This window comes from Cyprinus carpio, chromosome B15 (genome assembly GCF_018340385.1).
Source record: "Cyprinus carpio isolate SPL01 chromosome B15, ASM1834038v1, whole genome shotgun sequence".
Lineage (NCBI taxonomy): Eukaryota > Metazoa > Chordata > Actinopteri > Cypriniformes > Cyprinidae > Cyprinus > Cyprinus carpio.
In genome coordinates, this window is record NC_056611.1 from 22,659,721 (window position 1) to 22,676,252 (window position 16,532).

The window sequence follows — 16,532 nt, forward strand, 5'->3', positions numbered from 1 at the left end:
TGAGAAGTGAACACACCGTGAACACACACCCGGGGAGCAACTGGGGGTTCAGTGCCTTGCTCAAGGGCACTTCAGCCATGGGTACTGAGGGTGGAAGAGAGCACTGTTTATTCACTCCCTCCCACCTACAACTCCTGCCAGCACCGAGACTTGGACCTGCGACCTTCTGGTTACAAGTCCAACTCTCCAACCATTAGGCCACATATATATATAGGCTATACATACATACATACATACATTGGCCACAGAAATCTGATTACATCAGATCTGATATATCATCATCCAGTATGTCTGGAATGAAATGAAGAAACAGAACAAACTGAGACAGACTAAATCCAGAAGAACTGTGGCAATGTCTCCAAGATGCTTGAAGAAACGACCTGCAAAGCTACAGTACTGTGAAAAGTTTTAGGGACTTGTGTAAAAATGCTGTAAAAAACTGAGGATGCTGTCAAAAATAATGTCATAAATAGAGATATGTCATAAAATTACAGCAACACACTACAGCAAAACATAGAAATGACTGACTTAGCTGGTGGAAATACTAGTAGTGTTATAATAATTTGTAACATACAGTATATTACCGCATGCGCATGCCTTTGCGAACAGCTGGGGAGCGCCACGCGGCTGCGTGCTGAAACAGGTATTTATGATGACGTCAGCAAGGTAGAGCGGCGCGCGGCGGCTGCCACTCGGGTTTGGACGCGTGAGAGCTTTTGCTCGAGACCTGAAGACACTTCCTGAGCTTCGGTAAGCGACTTTATCTGTTTGTGATTGTATTGTAATGGGATATTTTCGTTTCTCGTAACTTATCAGGTCAGTTGACGGCTGTGTAAAAGAGTTGTTTGGGCTGTCGTATCATGTTTTGTCCTCTGCAGGGTCAATCTGACATTCCGGGAATCAAAAGTCAGTTTCGCGTGGGTTTATATCTGCGGCAGTTTATCGCGTTTTAAGCGCTGTGATAGTGGTTTAAAATCATTTTTGAATGATTCAAAACACAGAGTTGCTGTGATTAGTCATCGTATGGAAAGTTCTCTGCCAACGCGTCACTTATTTACATAATTCATTTGCGTTTTTAAGCTGCGAGTTAAAATAAAAGAGCCCCTGCTAGTTTTTCATAGATCTGTTTGAAAAGAATAGTCCACCAAACTAAGAAAATTCTGTCACCATTTATTCACCTGATGTTGTTCCAGACTTGTGTGTCTTGTAAGGAACAGAGGAGACTCAGGCAGACTCAGTCACCATTCACTTTTATTGTATGGAAAAAATTGCAAAGAAAGTAAATGGTGACTGGCTGTGTTTGACATTTCCTTTTGTGTTCCAGCTAAAACAGCAAGTTATACAGGGTTAGAACAACATTAAACATTGTGAGTAAATGATTACATACATTTTTGGCTGAACTGTGCTAGCGTGGTGTCCAGTTAAAGTCTTCAGTAAACACATCTATTTTGTTTTATACATGTGTTTAGAGCTCAAGGCCGATGTGTCCATCCCATGTAAACATTGAGACTGTCAGCAGGGGAGAGTGAGCGGTCGTTCACTGGATCCACCCCAGCCAAGGGACAGACAACTACTGATAGATTTATACAGGTATGTATGTGTGTGTGTGTGTGTGTGTGTGTGTGTGTGTGTTTGTGTGTATGTATGTATGTATGTATGTATATATGTGCTGTCAAATGATTTACATCGCATCCATTATATAATTTTATATATACTATAAATAATATGTGTGTATATGTATATATGCTGTATATATAAATACACAACCATGCATAAAAGTTATATTTTTAAATAATAAAAGTTATTTTATATATGAACTATTGTATATAAGAATATAAAAAATATAAATGTATATATTTGTAAGATTTTCAAAATTATTTTAATACTGTGTGGGTGTGTGTGTGTGTGAATATAATATATATATAATATATATATATACATATATAATATATTTATATATATAGATATATATATATATATATATATATACCTAATAAATATACATAGTACACATACATAATTATGTTTGTAGGTTTGACAGCACTAATATATATATATATATATATATATCGTTCATAGACAATATACAAATATAGGTTTTTCAAAGAATATTTTGAGAATTTTTTTAGAGATTGTTTTTTTTTATTGTTATTGAATTATTTATCAACATTACATTATTATTATTATTATTTTTATTATATGGCACCTGCTGCACCAGTTTATGATGACTACTCGAGGTAAAAGTGAAGGATGCCGGATCTGTGGGAGTGACCTGCAAGGTAACCAGCGGCGATGGCTGTATGCAGGACAAAACAGAAAGGGGACACAACCTCAGACGCCGACAGACTTTTCTAGCAAGGGAAGCTTGCCCAGATCGGCACAGAGCAGCCCATGGGGTATGACCTGCAGAGAACATGTCTAATTACATTACATTTGCTATTACTGTATACATTTCAAAATAAAAAATGCACATTTCTGCATAATTTTTAATAAATTACTCTATAAAATTTAATATTACATAGTATTGCATCATAGAATTTAATTATCGAATATAATAATCTAAAAAAATATTTTATAAAAATCCATCACTTCTATCACACAACTCTGATCACCCAGCAGCTCTTCCCATTCACTCTCGAAGTCTCGTGGCCTGCTCACCCCCACAAAAGGAATCGACCTGCTCTGTGTGCTGACACATATATTAGAGCAGCCTGTACCACGTGGGAGCGGTCAGGGGGAGTTTGTATGCGGCAAGTGTGTGTCCGTTCTGGAACGAGTTTTCAAGTTTGACACCGTCATCGCCCGAGTCCGAGTGCTGTCAAGCGAGAGACTCCAGAAACTCACTCAGGAACGGGACAAGATCAGACGATGGGTGCGAAGCATGTACGATCAGCGCCACACGTCTACCTCCAGGAGAAACGGAAGTTCCAGTGAGGATGAAAGGGACCAGAAGGATTCCCTAGGGGAAGGATACAGAGAAATGATGAGGGACAACATGGCCCTCTCTGAGTATGAATGGTGGTCGGAGAAAGCTGAGTCGTGTCCATATTATAGGAGAACAGGGAAACGGTGTCAGAAAGGCAAGATGTGTGAGTGTTGCGACTCCTTGAGGGTGTCCGACTCAGACTACGAGTCTGTTTGTGGGATTCCACGTCACTTGCCCGATCAAGCTTTCACGTCATTGGGCCTCTCTCGAGAAAAATCCTGCAGCATGCCTCTCCATTGGTCAAAAGTGGCATCTGTCAGATCCAGCCCCGCCTCGCTGTCTGGTTCCTGTCATTCTTTGCGACCTCGATCCCCCACTACCTCGCTGGACTCTTTAGACGGCAATGATCCATTTGATTGGCCAGAAGAGCATTCGGCCATTATAGACACCGTTTTCAAAGAGTTAAGGAGCATTGAAGGAAAGCCAGTGAGGTCACCGGCTGGAAGTCGCATTCCTGTGTTGCACAGAGGGGACATGCAGAATGGGAAGGATAAGGTGGGACTGAAAGCGGGGTTAGTAAGGGTCCTGAATTTTGGAGATGGTGACAACGGGACGGAGGATGAGTTTGAAGTAGAAAACGATGACATCCTGACCGAGCTAAAAGATGACTTTATGCCACTGCAAAAAGAGGTGAGGACTGTCAGACTGTTTTAGATGTTTCACCCTGCTTTTCAAACTTTTTAGTTCATTTTTATCTCTCTTTTTAGGCATCCGCAGGTAGGGTGCCTCATGCTGTGAAGCAGTTGCGTGAACAACTCGTTCAAGCTCAGGCTCGCATCAGAACTCTGGAGGCACAGCTCAGGGACACCAACAAACCAACAAGCGATGCTCCTCCCAAGCAGTTGAAGTCTCCACAAGTGGTAAGTAAGACGTGGCTGCGATAATTAAGTTAAATGGCATGGGTGTTTCAAGTGATCATGTGCATTGTGTTTAAGAGGCTTAGCACAGCACGTCTGAGGCACACCCTCTCCTAATGTTTTTGTTGACTTTTGGCAAATGATGCCTTATATAGGGTATATTGCAGAAGATGTGTGGATGTTTTTAAAAAGATAGTGTTTAGGTTTGCCCATGTAGAGAGGTGTTTATACACACACACACACACACACATACTGTACATGCACACACACCTCCTCCAGGAATCTTCCCAGACCAGAGGAGTTTGCCCTAGGCTTTCTTTCATAACAGGCTTGTCAGCTACTGCATTTTGATGTCATTTTCTCTCTTTCAGTCTTCATTGTGCATTATTTTCAGCTAAATACACAAATACATTAGTGCTGTCAAACGATTTTGTTTACATAAAATATATGTGCGTACTGTGTATATTTGTGGTGTGTGTGTGTGTGTGTACAAATGCACACACATGTGTGTATATATAAGAAAAATGTTATATATATCAAAATAATATATATCAAAATATATACTGTGTGTATTTATATACACATAAAAAATATACACAGTACTCACATGCATTATGTAAACAAACTTTCATTTTGGATGTGATTAAATCGCAATTAATCATTTGACAGCACTAAAATACATGAAGAATGAATTTATACAATGGCCTGATCATGTGTTTAGACATTTAAGCCACAATTAATGTATGAATTCCATTGCATTAAATATCAAAGTTACATTTATTTAGAAAGACAACACTAACACCTTTAAAAGCAAAATGTTTCATGAAAATAAATTTAGTTAATTAAAATAAAGGATAAATATAAATATTAGAAAAACTTAAATTGAAAAAAGAAAGAATTTTTTTTTATTATTCATTTACCTTTTGCTAAGGCAGCATTTCTAATGTTTGTTTAAGTGGTATTATAAAAACAAAAAACAAAATATACATAAATTAAAAAAAAACTAGTAAAAAGGGCAAAAGCACATTACTAAAAATTAAATGACGAAAGTTCAAATAAAATTCTAATTAAAACTAAAAAATATATAAATATAAGCTAATTTAAAATGTTAATAAATATTATAATACTATATAAATAATACCAAAATAATACTGCATAGAAGTTTTTGGACAACAAAACAAGATAACATCATTTAAAAAGACAACTAGGGAAGATGGAATAACAGACATATTATCAGTAATTTAGACAGTTAATGAATTTGATGTGTTGTTATATAATGCAATGTGCTGTACTGCTGTTACATGAAGTGTGATTTGTGTCCAAATATTTTGTGGCCACTGTACATAACTACTCTCTTATGATCTACATTTAATTCGGCATTTTACAGAGTGCTGTAATTTCATAGCACTGGTGCATGCTGGGTAGGAGCTTCTGAATGGTTGCTAACTAGTGTGAGCTGATAGTAGTTATATAACACTAGTGGAATGCAGTCATAAAGAGTCACAATGCCATGAACTGTCCCTCAGGCATGACATGGAGTCTTTTAGCTGAGAATGATGCCTGTTTGTGAGACTAACACCTGTCTGATCTGTTTTGCCACACAGACCAGTCTGAAGAATAAAAATGAGCTCATAGAGAGTCTCAGCCAATCACTGCACAGCAGAGAGAATGTAATCCAGGTGAGTACGGAATTGATGAACTCATTACAGATTCAGTATAAAAACAGATTGTGTGGAGGTCACGGATATGTCAGTGAACTGTGTGCTCTCCTCTCTTCAGGAATGTGTGACTTTGATCCAGAAGCTGTGTGCTGAGCAGGGGCTGGAATCACAGGACACTGACAAACTCATCAAAAAACTGGCCAGCGCAGTGACAGAAACACGCAGTGACCGTGAGGTGAGGTCTGACTGAGAATGAGTTTTGAAGTGAAGACTGCTCAGACTTCTGTTGTTCCTAAATTAAGATCATTATGATTAATCACTATAGACTAACTATCTGATAATTATAACAAAATTGTACCATTATTTAGTCATCTAAGTGATCTAAGATTTTCCTCTTGACAGCAATTTTATTTATATATATAAAAACTGTGTTGGGTAATTAACTTGAGTACAAGAGCACTTGTGTGTTTGCTTGGTCCAGGTAACACTGGATGCACATTATTCCATAGTGCTTATAATTTTCTGTGTTAATGTTTTAATCAGGCAGTCCTGGAGGCCCAGCTGTCTGAGGTGAGCGAGAGAGAGAAAGCCCTGGAGAAACAGCTGCAAGCTATTAGAGATGCTGGCAGAGAGCGAGACAGAGACATCATCACACTCAACACTGTGCTCCAGTGTAACCAGGATGTTATTAACGTGAGTCAAACAAACAGTGCACTTATTCAATGGTACACACATACTGTTTACTTAATCACTTGGTTAGTAACTGCTGCTATTATCTGTGAGTGCTATGCATTGGAGAGTAAATGAGGCATTGATGCCTCTTATACAGAAAATGGGTTTTAGTTTCCCGATTATTTAGCCTGGAACTCTATTTGAGGCAAAAATAAATCAATGTTTTGTATCTTCAAATAGCACCTGCGTGTAGAGCTTACGGAGCGGGATCGAGCCCAACAGGAGATGATGAAAGAATGGGAAGTGTGGAAAGAGAGAGATTCAGCTCTGACTACATTGGTGAAGGAAAACAAAGACTATATTTTCCCGCTAAAGGAGGCACTGGAGAGTTCACGCCGAGATGTGCAGGTAGACATGGCGTTATCTTTCTCTCGCTGACTGATTTGACTTCTCTTGCAGAGTGCTGTTGATTTAGTTAATGGATCATTTCCAGTAGTCAACTATTAACATTTTGCCCATAGGCACTCTCAGACTCACTGATTGGACGGGGATTGGAAGGGGTCGGAGCTGAGGCTGGATTAGTCAATCAGCTGCGAGAGAAAGAAGCTTTGCTTGCAGCGAGCTTCAGAGATCGAGAGGAGCTCAGTGCCACCATGCTGCAGGAGATCTCAAGACTCTCCTCGGCCTTAACCAACACCGAAAGCATCATACTGGTAACGTCTGACTAAACCATAACTTTAATTTCCCATTGTGGCTTTTTCAAAAAATTCAACTCATTGCCAATCATTTTTAGTGTGCTGAATATCTCAAAAACCTGCAAATCTGAATCTAATGAATGTACTTTATGATTTAGCCATTTCATGATGCAACAGAAAAGCAATTGCGCCACCTGGTGGTGTACAGAGATTGCTCTGGCTAATGACAGTAGCTAGCGGTGCACTAATTTTTTTTTTTTTTACTGAAAGTAATGAGCTTCAAAACCATATTTATTCTGTATGAATTTCATTATAAAATTGACAGAATCTGAAAGCTTAGACTCGGTTTCCTATCAAAAGTAAGAAAGCACAAACTTATTGCAATTACAGCAGGGTAGGTGTGCTACAAATTATGTTTAGTGAAGTTTTGTACACTCATCAACTAAACATCAACAGCATTTACTATAGCTATGTTCAGACAGGCAGAAAAAAAAAGAAAAAGAAAAAAAAAACATCCAGATTTTATCCAAATAGGTTTTTGGAAGTCTGGACTGGACATCAAAACATATGATTGATATCAAATTTTGGAAGTGGTCTGATTTGCCTGCAGTCTGAACATAGCCTTAAAAAAAGGGTCTTGAAAAATTAGGAATCATTTGTGGGCCCTCGAAAATTGTTTAGGTTGAAACCTAAATTTGTTTCTGATAATTTTTTATTGCTGACATATCGATGCATTACTTCCAGTAAGTATGTCATGAACATTATTTAAAAAGCATGACTTAAAAGAGCAGAATGTCCAAATCAGTGTGCTCTCAAGATCTGGTTTGTATGTTTTCATCAACATGCCTCCATGTTCTTTTAGGACCAAAGAGAAAATCACAAACAAGCCATCACTGCACTATCAGAGCAACTCAAGAACACACTCAAGGAGCTGAGAGAGAAAACCAAGGAGAAAAAGGAGGCTGAACTAGGGTGGAAGAAGGAAAATAAGGAGAGAGCATTTGAGGAAGGAAAACTAAGAGACAATCTTCAGAAGAGGGATAAACTCATAGAGGTAAATCACCTGTTTCTAAACTGCTACCAGTGTAACACATCCTCCATGATCACAAATTACTGACGTATTTTCTTGTTTGCCCTTCATAGCAAGTTCTTCTGGAGTTAGAGGAGCGGGACAGTGTGTTAACAGAGCTACAGCAAAACATCTCTAGCAGACTTGGACCCAGAACAGCCCTCAAACACACACTGTGAGTGTGTGATGAAACACATACTGTGTATTTAACGATGTCATGTATGTGGAAACATGTATACACTGAATTTCATAACTGTTCAATATATTGTTAATGGCACTACTTTCATTAAGTGCAGTCTCTTAACTTCTCAAAAATGAGAATCTAAAGCAATGGTTCATAAAGTTAATTCTGTTAAATTCTTATGGTAATTCTCTAGTTATAAAACCAAAAGGAATTCAAGACAGGCCAGTGTATTTAAGTTGTGAATAGTGCCATTTGCATGTTCTGCCAGATTGTTCAAAACTGAACTTTTGAGAAAGCTGAGTGTATATTTTTTTTTTTTTTAGTCTATATGAATTTATGACCTGGCCATTACAGGTACACAGCCGTAAAATGTTCTGATTACTTCCCACACTTCCAGGTTGTGGTTCCAAGATTGACATAGTTACCCACACATGCCTTTTCAGCATATGCTTTGCTTATTAATAATTATTTTTCCGTATTCCCACAATCCATACTGCCATTATTATTACTAAATGTCTAAATTGTTTTATGAGTGAATGTTGAATACTGCTTTTCTTGTTATTATTTGATTTGTCTTGTTCCCAATATAATTTTCCATGTGATCTTATATTTGTTCTGTATTTATGAATGTTTTCTCATGTTGATTTGTTTTGGAGATGCCATTATATTCCCAACTGGGATGTGCTATCTTCGTTCCGGTGTAGAGAAAACGTTTGCACAACAGAAGGATCTACAAACTCTCATCTTTTAATCGGTTTATTTTATTTGGATATGCTGGAATCCCCACAACTTGGTGCATACCTCATAAATCACATTTAAAATTAAGCCTCAAGTTTGTGTGGGTTTTCTTTTATGTCTGAAATATTAAAGGTTCTTTCTTGAGAACTTAGGGGTATAATTGACAATAAAGCCTCAAAAAATCTATATGACTGTACTTTTGTGTGATCATTATGTCTGGTGTTAGATTTTTTTTATGGATGACCTCATATATTACATATCAGGAATTTTTAGGGTCTGGAAAAGTCATGCAAATATCTATTATCAAAACATTTTTCTAGGTATGCTTGTTGATAATATATAAATAAAATTGTGTATTTGTATGTATATATGCACAATTTTAGTATGTTGTATAGTTATACTACACTATTATAAAATATACAAACATTTTGATCAAAGCATGGGGTAATTTAATGAAATGTAAATATTACACTTAAATATAATGTTTTAATAAAAATATTAATACTTTTAATATAAGTGTTATGGTGTTAAATAATGATAGCTTCTTTCAGAAATTCTTCATTGTAATTATTTACATTTAGTCATTTAGCAGACGATTTATCCAAAACGACTTACAAATGAGGACAATGGAAGCAATCAAAATCAACAAAAGAGCAATGATATAAGTGCTCAAGAACAATCCAACGCTCTCCATTGACTTTCTATTGCGGGACGCTGCCTCCTTGTAATGTGCTGTGGTGACGCCTTATCTCCAAAAAAACCAAACCTGGATCCTTCTTCTTTTTCCAATTTTTGTCCTATTTCTAATCTACCCTTTATTTCAAAGATCCTTGAGAAAGTTGTATTGACTCTGAATTACAATCTTATTTGACTATTAATTCTGTTTACAAGATGTTTCAATCTGGCTTCAAATCTTTACACAGTACTGAATCCGACCCTTTAAAGAGTCTCAAGTGATATCTTTACAGAAACTGCTTCTGGGAAATCCATGGCTTTTAGTCTTATTAGATCTGAGTGCTGCTTTTGATTTGGTTGACCATGAGGTCCTGTTGACACATTTGGAGACATCTGTGGGCCTGCGTGGCACAGTCGGCCGTACACACCGGGACGAATATCGGCGCGCGTTATTCGCCAGCGTTTTTCAACGCGTTTTTTGTGTTCACACCCAAGCGATTTTCGCTGACGATGAGCCGAGTGAACATGCAAATTCATTCCCTGACATTAGATGGCGCTTAATGTAAAACAGAAATACTAGAAATACTAGTTCTCTTTTATCAAGATTTTTGTAATCGCTGTCGCGTTTGTCATATAGGGCTTTGTTGTTCCGACACCAAACGAGACCAGCAACTCTACATTCATCTTGCCTTGCATCTTCTTCGTCTTATTTCTTCCCGGCAGTGTAGACGCTACTTGGCGTATATCTTCTTCGCCGTTACGTATGTGTGCTCAGCAAGACAGTTTTGTGTTTGAGCGCCCCCAAGTTGTGTTTTACTGTAACTTCAGAAGCTCCAGACACGTGTGCAAAAGCGCCATTCTCATTGGTCGTATAGTTTTTGACGCGGTGCGTCAAACCAAAAAAACGAACCCGAGGCGTTTTTTAAAAAATGACGCTTTTACGCGTGGCGTTTTTCGCGTCGGTGTGCACACTCACATTGGCGCCCTTTGTTTAGTCACGAGGCGTTAAACGTCGGCGAATATCGCGCGCGAAATTCGTCCCGGTGTGAACAGTGCTTCCATTCCTACCTGACCAACAGATTTTTTAGTGTTCGTATTGGTCATCAGTCCTCCTCTAGTATACCTCTTAATTGTGGAGTGCCACAGGGATCAATCCTCGGGCCGTTATTGTTCACCCTGTATTACTACCTCTGGCTTGCATTTTTAGCAAATATAAAGTATCCTTTCATCTATATGCTGATGATACTAAGATCTATTTTCCTTTAAAGCACAATGATAAAACCCTCTACAACGATTTGTGTCCTAAACGCTCGTTTTTGGGGGGTCGACAGCTCCAGACTTCCTCAGCTGTTTATCCGCTGACGTTAAATCAAATTATATTTTATTTTAATAATTAATATAGTGTGCCAGAATAATTTAGGGTGTCTCTGTTGCACATCACAACACGCGATCCGTTCTCATCGTGTAACAGGATCGCCACTGATTGAGTTTCAGTGTGAATGGAGCTGAAGGATCTGCCTCCATTGACACTCGTTCATTAGCGCGTCTCGCGTTACCCAATCAGAGCTCTGTGCGTGTCCCCGAGGAACAGTTGCGTTGGAGACAACCAACACTTTTAAACCCAAACACTTAGGAGTTATTCGGATTGTTTCACTGGTGGTGAATTAAAGTAACGTTAGCTGAGTACCATGATCATGAAGCGGCCGGTCCAGTGCGCTTCTCCTGCGGCTGTGGTTGTAGGATCTAAAGGCTGGAGGGATGCGACTGTCCGCTCGATTCTGCGCGCCGAGGATCTTCTGCGTCAAACTCACGCAGATCAACTGCACTCTTCTGCACGCTACCGCAGCCACAGCGTTGGGACTTTTACCTCCAGATTTCCTCAGTTAACAGCTTACAGTGTGAACAGCAGCGTCGATAAGGAGCGCAATGAGAGTGACTCGGAAAAGCAAAAGGAATTCCGACCTAAATCCATTGGAAGTATGGTAATGTACCTCAGAAGTTGAAACGGTGGCTGATTTATTACAATAAAAAATTAAGCAGCGATGTCCCTATTTGACATTATAAAACTGATAGTTCCGGTCCTGGTTTCTGATTGGTCAAGGCGCACCACTAATTAAGTTTGCTTGAAAAAGCCAATTTACTGATATTCTGCTTAAGCTTATTATTATTATTATTATTATTATTATTATTATTATTATTATTATTATTATTATTATTATTATTTATTATTATTATTCTTAGACTACATTTCTGAATGCTACTCCTAGAGCTTTCAAGCTAGAACCACCAAACTCAGCCTGATCCAACTTACGGTTTTCTTAAAGGGATACTCCACCCCAAAATGAAAATTTTGTCATTAATCACTTTCCCCCAATGTCGTTCCAAACCCGTAAAAAACACCGTTAATCAACGCAACACACATCAAAACATTTTGTAAAAGAACAGGAAGGCCTGTGAATGTCCCATAAACTGCCAACAAAAGAGCAGTGTCAAGGTCCAGGAAAGCGATGAAAGTCGTCGTCAGAATACTCCATCTGCCATCAGACGTGCAATCTGGGTTATATGAAGCGATGGGAACACTTTTTGTAAGCGAAGAAAACAAAAATAACGACTTTATTCAACAATTCCTTTGTCAACAGTCTCCTCTGTGTCTCTCCATATCACCGTATGTTCTTCTGTATCATCCACGCCACAAGGATGCACTGTTTCTATGTGTATTTAGCCTTGATTTGAAAGAAAACAGAGCATCTTTGTGGCTTGGATGATACAGAAGAGCATATGCAGCATATGGTGATATCATAAAAATCCCATAGATTTACATTGACGGACTGTTCAAATGAACCAAGACTATTCAAACTCCAAATGTCAAAAATGTAAATCTAAACACACTGAAGCCCATTTGGCTCAATCAAACTTCCCTTCTACTGTATGTACTATTTCTAACCCATTTAAACTCATTTAAGCTTCCACTCTATAGAATATTTTTAATCTATCTATCTATCCATCTAGCTGGTTGGCTGCTTCCAGGCTGGTTTTAAAGTGGTTTTGGCACCTTTTTAGCTAGTCAGGCTGGTTTTAGCTGGTCAAGCTGCAGACTTGCTAAAAGACCAACCAAGTTTAAACAAGCTACTTTGGGATGGCAAAATAAAGTGACTTTCACTTGCAGAACGCAAGCTTCTAAAGGCACATAAGACTGAAGTAATGAATTTAGGTAAAGGGCTGCAGAGCCAGTGGTGGTTTTGTAGGCAAACATAAATGCCTTGAATTTTATGTGAGCAGCTATTGGTGGAAATGACGGAAAATATTGATGTGCGCATGTGCAATAAGCCTAGGAATATCTCACAGGTAGGAAAAAATGACACCGGCCCCACAAGTTATTTTGTATTTACTTCTAAAGCGTTTGTGTTTGCTCGCAAAACTTTCAAGAAACGCAAAAGTTTTGCAGGTGAACACAAAATTTCTTTGGTGAGGCAAATATTTTTCAAGCAAAATCAAAAGAATTGGAATATATTTTTTACAATATAATTTACATGAATTGAAAAAAATATGAACCATTGGACTCTACACTAGATATTTTATTTGGTACTGACCAATGAAAAACCCATTTCAGTGAACCATTAGCCGGCCTACATTTTAAAATTATATAAGAGAAAACAGCTGTTTCAAATTATAATGATATTTTATAGTATTACTGTTTCTGCAGTATTTTTGATCAAATAAATGCAGTCTTGGTGAGCATAATATAAATAATTTCAAAAACATTAAAAAATTTATGAAAATTAATATATGATAAGACTAGAATTAGAACTCAAGTTGTATTTACTGTAGGCCTACATGTTCAAGAGAAGTGTACTTCATAGTGTGCTCCATATTCCTACAATATGATAAAAATGTTGTTTTCTTTCATAGCTCACTTCTGGAATCATTAGCGGGCCGTTCCCTCTGCCGGTCCTGCGTGATCAGAGTGCAGTGGTCAGCACTGGTATGGCGGGTGAATATATGCGGGGTGTGAGAGAGGTGGAGGGTCGCCTGCGCAGACAAGCAGGCAGGGTCACACAGGAGGGCACCAGGGTGGAGCATCAGAGGGAACGACTGGAAAAATTGCTCCGCAGTCTTAGGAGAGCATTGCTGGTCAATCAGCAAAGTGTAGATTGCAGGAAGTTTCGACCGGCCACCACAGAGACAGTGAGTAACTACAGTACATGACTGTAGTCTAATTTAAAATGACCCCATAAGAAGTTAAAGAGATCAAACGTGGACTAAAATATATTAAAAACCTTGTTTTGACAAATAAAGAGTGCAAAATCATGGATTACACCATATTTTTTGTCAAGTTGTGGGATGGAGCCGATGATCTTCTACACAGTGAACGAAGAGGCCTGAATGTACTAAAACAAGAACTGGAGAGCATGTTGAAAAAGATCTTAACTCAACAACAGGTGAAAAAAAGGCCTTGCTGGATATACATATAATATGTAGATATATCTAATGCCTTTAAAAAAACAATTCAGAGGAAATAGGAGGCTATTGTTTTATTTTTCTTAATTCACTTGACATATTTTGCATTAGCAAATGAGTTGAACTTACATGTTCAGGATAACTAAATTGTTTCACCAGGACTGAAAAAAAGAATATGCTACTATTCTGTTTATTTTATTTTTATTTTGAGGTTTTGGCTGAGAGCAGTAAGCAGTTGTTGGATTGTGCCTTTGAGAGATCCATAGTAACAGAGCTGCTTCCCCAGCATGGCTCACTCTCAGCGGGTGTGAAAACGTACCCTTCTCCCCTCTCACTGAAACCTGACCCCACTGGACCGTTTACTCCAGGTACCCGGGCAACATTTATCTTCAAGTCTCTAACCCTTCCTTTGTCTCTTTGTCACCCAAGCTTGCATGCAGACAGGGAATGACTGTTGGTACCTAATTTCACTCTGCCTGTCATTGAGTGCAAACAGGCTTTGGATTCTTCATCAACAGTACTACGTCAGTCTCAGCAGCTCAGAGAGAACATTTCACAAGTCATGAGTGATGTCATCAGAAAGCAAACAGATATGCACCATTCAGCCAGTGAGGCCCTGCTGAAGAAAATCACAGAAACTATCAACCTAGAGGTGTGTGATTAAAGTGGAGAGTGGGCAGACTGAATTCTGCAGAATGAAACTGAATACTTTTTAAATGATGGAGATTGAAAGGTATAGATTTGCAATAAAAGGTGCAACAAATATTTAAAAGAGCAGAAATAAATTGAAATGGAAGGAAATACCCAATATTTTGCAGGCATAATTACAAACACAATACATTTGCTCTGCTCCTGCTTTGTATTTGAATAGTTAAATGTGACTTTGAGCTAAGGTAATTAAATGTTTTGGACTAGTTTACTGTATTCAGGTGTATGTACTTTTTCTTCTTCCTCATCAGCAACATCTGACACTGAGCTCAGCTGCCACGAGACAGGCCATTTACCGCAAACAGAGACAGATGCAGTGTGCTGGCTACAGTCTTGGCAGAGCTATGGTATGTTTTTATTTATAGACTGTGGTGCTAATTTACTACCAAAGTGACTTTCAAGTGCATATGCGTATTAACCCTTGCCCACTAAAATTTATCTTAAAGTGCTACTAAAATCCTACATTCTGAATGACATTACCATTCTTTTCATGACTTTTTCACTCACTGATTGATGCAGATGAATTCCTTCCTTGCAGGGCCCAGTCTGCAGTGCTGATCTTTTCTGTCGTGAGAGATTGAGCAGGCCTATGACTCAGCTGTATGGGCGGCATTCAAGTTCTGGGCTTCCAGAATCCGACCTCCTAACACAGGTCAGAGCATTGGATGATATAATCTTTGGATCCTAGCCTGAATCAAAATATTTTTTTGCATATGCAGTAAAAGTAAGATCAAATTCATAAAAAAAATACTGACAGTATAATTCTGTATAATTTAATTTAAACAATCATGTAAGGCATAGAGTACATAATATTTTCAAAACATGAAGAAGATATAAAATCTACACTATATTGTTCAAAAAATTGGGGTCAGTAAGAATGTGTTATGTTTTTGAAAGAAATCTCTAATGTTCCATGTTTGCATTTAATATAAATAAGTATAAACAGTAATACTGTGAAAAGTTATTACAATTTAAATAACAGTTTTTTTATTTTAATATATTTTAAGACACAATTTATTTCTGTGATGACAAAGCTATATCTGCAGCAACCATTATTCCAGGGTTCAGTGTCACATGATCCTTGAGAACTCATTCTAATATGCTGATTTGCTGATCAAGAAACACTTCTTATTATTATCAACAACAACATTTACTTGTAATAACAAATGTCTTTACTGTCACTTTTGGTCAATTTAATGCATCCTGGTTGTGGAAAAGTATTATTAAAAAAAAATTAATAACTTATTGATCCCAAACCTTAGAACGGTCGTGTAGGCTGATAGTCTAAATCAAGCACTGTTAACACATACATTTCCCTCATACTCTCAGGGCAGCACTATGCTCCGGAAACACCTGGAATCCTCAGGGAAAGAGATCGCAAAGCTGCAGGTCACTCATCAGCAGCTGGAGGATGACAAGTATGGAAAGCGTGCCGCAGCCAGTGTGGACTCTGCTGTGATCAGGCTGCGGGGAAGACTCGTACGTCCCCAGTCTGTCCGGCCTGCAACCAGTTAAAACTCTACTGACAGCAAACTAACATAAAGATGGTGCTTCACATGCTAAAGGTTGAAATCTGGGGTCTTTCTAATTATTATACAAAGTTACCATGTGGTGTTTGCAAAATAAGAGTATGGTGATTGTTTGCCATTTGAACAATGTTCAGAAAATACACATGCAAAATGTGTGACCGAATGACACTCCAGCATTACTGAAGTACTGGTGGCACAGTGTTTGTTATTATCATTATACTAATACATAAAACTCTAAAAAGCAAAATACATGCTGTTTTTTCTATTTCAGTTCATTAAAATGAACAGCATTGATCTTGT

General features: G+C 38.1%; 2 protein-coding genes and 1 long non-coding RNA gene across 4 annotated transcripts; all 3 read left to right on the plus strand.

The window, feature by feature from the left end:
* The first annotated feature begins 635 nt into the window (after positions 1–635).
* Positions 636–2,399, plus strand: LOC109111601. The gene is made up of 4 exons (XR_006156499.1): positions 636–750; positions 1,325–1,367; positions 1,470–1,590; positions 2,219–2,399. It is a non-coding gene; the product is annotated as an uncharacterized LOC109111601 (long non-coding RNA).
* A 214-nt stretch (positions 2,400–2,613) lies between these two features.
* On the plus strand, positions 2,614–9,048 carry LOC109111594 (uncharacterized protein PFB0145c-like). Its single transcript, XM_019124553.2, has 9 exons — positions 2,614–3,616; positions 3,694–3,846; positions 5,448–5,522; positions 5,623–5,739; positions 6,048–6,197; positions 6,417–6,584; positions 6,698–6,889; positions 7,734–7,925; positions 8,015–9,048. Exons 1-9 carry the CDS (start codon positions 2,882–2,884, stop codon positions 8,117–8,119), a joined length of 1,887 nt encoding a protein of 628 aa, XP_018980098.2. The 5' UTR covers positions 2,614–2,881; the 3' UTR covers positions 8,120–9,048.
* A 1,923-nt stretch (positions 9,049–10,971) lies between these two features.
* LOC109111593 (coiled-coil domain-containing protein 105-like) lies at positions 10,972–16,421 on the plus strand. Of its 2 annotated transcripts, none has more exons than XM_019124552.2 (8): positions 10,972–11,519; positions 13,447–13,722; positions 13,872–13,976; positions 14,207–14,363; positions 14,514–14,647; positions 14,955–15,050; positions 15,242–15,355; positions 16,033–16,421. In XM_019124552.2, the coding sequence occupies exons 1-8, from the start codon at positions 11,226–11,228 to the stop codon at positions 16,216–16,218; spliced, it is 1,362 nt and encodes a 453-aa protein (XP_018980097.1). In that variant the 5' UTR covers positions 10,972–11,225; the 3' UTR covers positions 16,219–16,421. The 2 variants fall into 2 exon arrangements, with proteins under 2 accessions (XP_018980097.1, XP_018980096.1); XM_019124551.2 differs by having other exon boundaries at positions 11,044–11,519; positions 14,481–14,647; positions 16,033–16,420.
* The last annotated feature ends 111 nt before the right edge of the window (positions 16,422–16,532 follow it).

Coding starts and splice junctions, on each gene's coding strand:
- LOC109111593 (XM_019124551.2), top strand. CDS start 11,226: ATGATCATGAAGCGGCCGGTCCAGTGCGCTTCTCCTGCGGCTGTGGTT. Junction 13,977..14,206: donor AGATCTTAACTCAACAACAG/GTGAAAAAAAGG, acceptor TTTTATTTTGAG/GTTTTGGCTGAGAGCAGTAA. Junction 14,648..14,954: donor CAGAAACTATCAACCTAGAG/GTGTGTGATTAA, acceptor CTTCCTCATCAG/CAACATCTGACACTGAGCTC.
- LOC109111594 (XM_019124553.2), top strand. CDS start 2,882: ATGTACGATCAGCGCCACACGTCTACCTCCAGGAGAAACGGAAGTTCC. Junction 5,740..6,047: donor AAACACGCAGTGACCGTGAG/GTGAGGTCTGAC, acceptor TGTTTTAATCAG/GCAGTCCTGGAGGCCCAGCT. Junction 7,926..8,014: donor AGAGGGATAAACTCATAGAG/GTAAATCACCTG, acceptor TGCCCTTCATAG/CAAGTTCTTCTGGAGTTAGA.